The following is a 6,894-nucleotide window of genomic DNA, read 5'->3' on the forward strand; positions in this document are numbered from 1 at the left end:
CAACAAAGGCAGCATATGAAAGGCTCACAGAGAATCATAAAAAGGTTAAAAACATGCTCAGGTACATTTTCTAATTTGCTTTGACGAGATTATGTACTAGAGTTATTAATTTAAAAAAATACTGACATTTCATGCAGAAAACCTGCTTTAGAGTCATTTTGATTTCATACACAATTTGTGTTTATATTATTTGTTAGGAGCTTAATGCAAATGGGCCCTTTATAGTACAGAAACTCTTACCAACAATTTACCAATCCATCATTTCCCAAGTGGTAACAAAATAAATTAAATCAATTCTATCATATTAGCATCATATATACTTTTTATCACACACACATTAGTTTGTACTTAGCTGGCCAAAGAAACAACTATTGGAACTGCCTCAGTAATTAACATTATTCTGTGGCACACTAATTCTCATCCATGAATAGTTAATTCCAGACAAAAAAACAATAGAAGTCAAAAAAAAAAAAAAACAATAGAAGTCAACATTTGGTAACAAGGTAAACACTACATGAAATTTAATGTTTTCTGGACATAATCCCCAAGAATTATATTAGATGACTTTCAAAGATATAAATATAACTTCTCAGGTTAATTCCTTTAGTGCAATATTAACATGGTAGGAACAACCCAAAAACCCACCTCAGTGTGTCTCTGATGTAATGCGTTATATTCCTTCTTCAATTCTGCTTCTCTTTCTTCAAGTCTGCTAACTGAAATTAAGATACATACATGTAATCAGAACAAAATATAAGAAATTTACTTTAAAAAATTCCATCCTTAAAACCTGGAATAGGTTACCCATAATTCTTAGCAACTTTAGGATTCAGTGCTTCTCAAAATAGAGACCTCTCTTCACCTTCCTTTTTATTTTAATTTTTTTTTAAGATTTTATTTATTTATTTAATTGACAGAGAGAGAGAGAGAGAGACAGCGAGAGAGGGAACACAAGCAGGGGGAGTGGGAGAGGGAGAAGCAGGCCCCTCGCCAAACAGGAAGCCCGATGCAGAACTTGATCCCAGGACCCCGGGATCATGACCCGAGAGCCAAAGGCAATCGCCTAACCAACTGAGCCACCCAGGCACCCCTCTCTTCACTTTCCTTAATAAATAAAACTTTCAGGGAGGGGGGATAAACTGGATTAAAAAAATCCCCTAAACATCAGATTGCTTTTCCTAATATGCATATGTTTATCAGGTCATCCCCCTTAAATAGGTTTTAAATGTGATACTCAAAAACATTTTACAAATAAATCCCCTCATAGAAGTTTTAAGCTGGAGTTTGGGCCCAAATCATTTATTTCTAATATTGATATTCAAGCTCTTTTTCACTCCTGGGCAGTATGTGAACACATCCTTGTTTGTTAAGTACTTTTTCTGCTTCAGGGCTTCATTTCGGGGACTCATCTTCTTTTACTTAGCTCCCTCTGCTGATAGAGTTTGTGAGTGGCACTGATTTGGGGGCAGTGCTCAGAGTACAACTATGTAATTCATTTTTTTAAGTTTTAGATCCTGAGATACAGAATGTTAGGACAGGATTTCATAGGAAGTAACACTATCAGAGAGGAATGATTCTGGGAGAAGGCGGAGTCCAAGCAGGACCACAAAGAAATTAAATTACAGTACTCAAGATAGATGGTGAAGAGCATACGGGCACTGTTACCATCAGAAGCGAACACAAAACTATGATGGTGGTGAGGAAGAGGGGAGACTGGCCAGCCCGGAGGAGCTCATACTGCCTAAGGAGCAGTGAGAAACAATCTGGTGTGAAGAAATAAAGCTGGTGCCACAGGAGCTTGTCAAGATACTCATTTAAGTCTGTTTAAAAGACTTAGATTAGTCGGAAATGTTCTGCTGGTGTAGGGTCTGCTAGCTGCAAGCATGGAGGATTGCTTGTAAGCCACAGCCTGAGACCCTGGCAGATGGCGGCAGAAGTAACGACTATGAACAGATGGCCGCAGAAGTAACTATGAACTATTAACAGGACACACAGGAATGTTTCCCTGTACCTAATGTGAACACACCAAACACCAAACAACGCAGAACTTGTGCTGCCCAGTAAACTCATCGTTGATTTGTGTAGCTTTACTTGCTACCTTAGTTTGAATATCTTGAAAATATGTCATTAATTAGAAAAACTGTAGCTCTGTGGCTGAAAGCAATAAGAAGGAAACTTGTAATGCAGATGCATTGTGATAATGCAATAGATGTATTGAAACTATAATTTTTAGGGCTGCTTCTGTGATTTTTATTTAAACACAGAAAATCTAAGCAAATAATAGATATTTAGTTAACAATTTCAAAACAAATGTTTTCTACTACTTCTTGTCAATTAAACTCATCTAAAACCTTAACCCAGAGACTACTGGGTGAACCTTATGTATTTGTAATTGTTCATCTGTGTATATCAAGATTTCTTTGATATTGTGCAACCAAAACAAAAAAATGGAGGTTGAGTCTAAAGTAAAATTGCAACTATAATTCATAAACCTCATTTCAAATTTGTGCTCAACAACAGTCTCATTATTCTTGTCAGCTACCTTGACATCAATTCATAAAATAAATTTAAATCGCCAACATCACCACTACTGATAACAGCTAAAATTTCATAGTGCTTATTATATACCATGCACTGTCCTATGTGCTTTACATAAACAAACTTATTTGAGCCTGACATTAACCTTATGATGAAAGTATGATTACTACATTCATTTTAGAGATGAGGAAACTGAAGTAAATAGAGGTTAAGTAACTGGCCCAAAGTCACAGTTAGTAAATGACAAAACTAGGATTCCTAATGGAGGAGTGTGGGCCCAGAATCTGTTTTGGTTTTTTAAGATTTTATTTATTTGTCAGAGAGAGAGAGAGAGCACAAGCAGGGAGAGCTGCAGGCAGAGGGAGAAGTAGGCTGCCTGCTGAGCAAGGAGCCCATGTGGGGCTGAATCCCAGGACCCTGAGATCATGACCCAAGCCAAAGGCAGATACTTAACCGATTAAGCTACCCACGCATCCCACCCAGAATCTGTTTTTAATTACTATGCTATGCTGCCTCTCAAGAAATACCCCTTTTCATCTGTTCATACATTGGAGTCTACTTTAAAACTTCACTTGGGGTTAAAAAATGTATAGACGGTACTCCTTTTTGCTTCAAACAAAAAAACCTCCGTTTTTATGGAAAGAACCTCATCACAGATATTATGACTCAAAGGTATCAAACTGCCAAGAAAAATACATACCCAACCTTATTAATCATCAGGGAAATACATATTAAAACCAAAATACAACAGTTGTTCCATACCCATCAGAACAGCTACAATGAGAAACACAACATACCAAGTTCTGGTAGAATATGGAGCAACATGGACCCTCACATGCTACGGGTGGGAGTAAAAACTGGTACACCCAATTTGAAAACTGTTGGGCAAGATTTAATAAAGTTGCATATTTACCAACCCTATGACAAAACAAGTTCATTGCTAGGGAATACATATATGTGTCCACAAAAGGCATTTAAAACAATGCTCAAAGCAGCACTATCTGTAATAATCCAAACCTGGAAACACACCACATGCCCATTAACAGCAGAATGGATAAATATTCCTGAACTGGAACACTACTCAACAGTGAGAATGAACAAATTATTGCTACGCATCATGGAGGAATCACACACACAGGAGATTGAGGCAAAGAAGCAGAAGCAAAAGAATACAAAGTTCTAAAGACATACAGAACTAATCTAAAACTAAAGTGTCAGAAGTCAGGGTAGTGGTTACCTTTGGAGAGGAGTTAGTGACCTGATTAATTTACTGTGTGTGCAGCCCCACCCAACTCCAGTTCAAACACCCTGAGCACCTACTCACGTAAGCACTTTCTTTGGCTTGAATACTCATTATTCTTTACATTCTTCAACAACTTCTATGAGTTCAACGTTTAGCAGAGGACTAAACAGACTTCTAGAACCATTACAAACAAATTGTGCCAATTCACTATTAAAATGTATAGGGAGATGAACAAAAATGTTACCAGATTGAAGAATTATAAAAAGAAAGAAAAAAGATGGGCAATATGAGAGGATAAATTGGAATTACTCTTTTGAAGGTTGGTAGTTTGACATCTAATAAAATAAGCAACGTGTATGTCCTCTGACCCAGTATTACTATTATTTATAAGATTTTTATTTATTTATTTATTTATTTATTTATTTATTTATTTATTTATTTATTTATTTGAGAGAGAGAGAGCAGAGCAAGCAAGAGAGCTTGGGGGAGAGGGGCGCAGCACAGAGAGAGAGGGAGTAGCAGTCTCCCTGCTGAGCAGGGAGCCCAATGCCAGGCTAGATCCCAGAACCCCGGGATCATGGATCATGACCTGACCCAAAGGCAGATGCTTAACCGACTGAGCCACCCAGGTTGTGCCCCTCCCCTCCAGTATTACTATTCTTACTTACGCTATGGAAACACACCAAAGCCCAAAAATGTGAAAATGGATGTTCTATGCAATACATTTTATAATAACTCCCAAATTGGAACCATCCCCAAATTTGTCATTAGGTGGTTGGTGAAGTGAATTATGATAGTCATATGATGGACCACAATGCAGTGACTTTGCTATTTCCAAGTTATGTTACCTTGAATATATTAATCTCTCTGGGCCTAAGTTTCCTTATTTATAATTAAGGAATAATGATAGTATATTAGAGCTTATATTAGGAATAGCACCTGGCACACATGTGTTTTTCAAATACAACAAAGGTACTGCGAGGAATGCAGTGTGTATGTGCTGATGTGGGATGGTGCCTAAAACTGAATGGAAGAATATTAAATATATATTTTTATATATGAAAATAAAAAATAAAGATGGAGTCCTAATCCAATAGGACTGGTGTCCTTATAAGAGCTCTTTCTCGGGGCACCTGGGTGGCTCAGGTGTTAAGCGTCTGCCTTCGGCTCAGGGTCCTGGGATTGAGCCCCGCATCAGGCTCCCTGCTCCGCGGGGAGCCTGCTTCTCCCTCACCCTCTGCTTGCCTCTCTGCCTACTTGTGCTCTCTATCTCTCTTTGTCAAATAAATAAAATCTTTAATAAATAAATAAATAAATGAATGAATTAATAAATAAATAAATAAGCTGTTTCTCCCCACATATGCAGAGAGAAAAGACCATCTGAGGACAGAGAGAGAAGGCAGCTATCTGAAAGCCAAGGAAGAGAGACCTTGGAAGAAACCAAACCTGCCAGCAGCTTGATCTTGGTCTTCCAGCCTTCAGAACAGTGAGAAAATAAATTCTTATGGCATTCTCTCATGGGAACCCTAGCAGAGTAATACAGGAAACTAAGGATCATTATGTATCATCTTGGAAAAAAGTTTAAAGCTTTTGTACAAGGTGTTTATCAAGTGACTTGCACAGAGTTGGGCTTGTAGCTTATAGAAATAGGACCTCATTGATTTTACCACAATTTGCTTATCAATGTTGGTTTGTATGGCTTTGCTGCTATGTACTACTTAATAGCAAGATTGTGGGAAAGGAGATACAAGACCCCAATACGCCACAATTACCAGAGATTTCCTGTTTACCTAAATGAACATGACCTTTGTTCAAACTGGCTTAGCTTCATCTATAAAAATTCCTTAAAAGTTCTATTAATTACTTTGCTCCCCTTAGCATTCTGGATTATTCCTATCTATAATTCCTTAAGCCTCCCCCCACAGCTCTCTAAATCCATTAGAGTTTCTGCTTAATTTATTTCCATTTGACATCATATTTTTTTTGCCTCAAAAATAGCATTTGATAATCAACCCATTTTCTAACTACCTCTTTCAAGATATATTGACTAATTTCATAGAAATGGTCTATTTTTTCTTAGTGTACATCACACAAAAACGGTCATGTGGCACATGCAAACTACATATGGTTACACATGACCTGCCCCCTACCCTTTTTGTTATTTTTATTAATCAACTTTATTTTTTTTATAGCAGTTTTAGGTTCACAGAAAAATTGGGCAAAAAGTACATTGTGCTCACATACCCCTTCCCCCCCACACCTGCAACCTCCTCTACTATATACATCCTGCAGAAGAGTGGTACATTTGTTACAATCAATGAGCCTACACTGACATCAGTATACCCAAAGTCTAGAGTGTACATTAGGATTCACTCTTGGTGTTGAATATTCTATAGATTTGGACAAATATATAATGACATGTATCCATCATTAAAGTTTTCATACTGCACGCTCCACCTACTCACCCCTCTCCCTTAACCTTGGCAACCAGTGATCTTTTTACTGTCTCCATGGTTTTGCTTTTTCCAGAATCCCCACAGAGCTGGAATCACGTGGTATGTAGCCTTTACACATTGACTTCTTTCACTTTGTAATATGCATCTGGGGTTCCTCTGTGTCTTTTCGTGGCTTGATAGCTCATTTCTTTTTAGCACCAAATAGTATTACATTGTATAGATGTGCCACAGTTTATTTCTATCTATTATTTTTCTAAGAGCAACGATCTTAAAATTATAAGCCTAAATGCTCACCATCTCTTCTAAAAAGTTAATTTCCTTAATCCACAAAAAACGGTACTGTACGATATTTCCAGTGAGTGTTGCTGCATATTACAGACTTGTATTCTGACAGATGATTTCCATCTTTCTACTATGTTTTCTATTTTTTTTTTTTTTTAATTTATTTGAGAAAGTGAGAGCATGAGTGGAGAAGCAGACTCCCCACTGAGCAGGGGGCCCAATGAGGGGCTCGATCTCAGGACCCTGGGATCATGACCTGAGCCAAAGGCAGCTGCTTAACCAACTGAGCCACCTGGGCACCCCTTTCCACTATGTTTTCAATGCATAATAAATGACAAGTATGCTTAAACCTGTCTTAGCTTTTTTTTTTTTTTT

General features: G+C 37.6%; 1 protein-coding gene across 2 annotated transcripts in view; it reads right to left on the minus strand.

Annotated features, from left to right (window-relative positions):
* Window positions 1-6,894, minus strand: part of SPAG9 (sperm associated antigen 9) — a 137,778-nt gene that overhangs the window by 81,417 nt on the left and 49,467 nt on the right. For both annotated transcript variants that reach the window (XM_081805223.1, XM_081805221.1), the window contains exon 3: window positions 646-716. In XM_081805223.1, the coding sequence (XP_081661349.1) occupies window positions 646-716 (71 nt within the window). The remainder of the gene's footprint in view (window positions 1-645; window positions 717-6,894) is intronic.

Source organism: Leptonychotes weddellii, chromosome 15, assembly GCF_054177405.1.
Source record: "Leptonychotes weddellii isolate Sample4059 chromosome 15, ASM5417740v2, whole genome shotgun sequence".
NCBI lineage: Eukaryota > Metazoa > Chordata > Mammalia > Carnivora > Phocidae > Leptonychotes > Leptonychotes weddellii.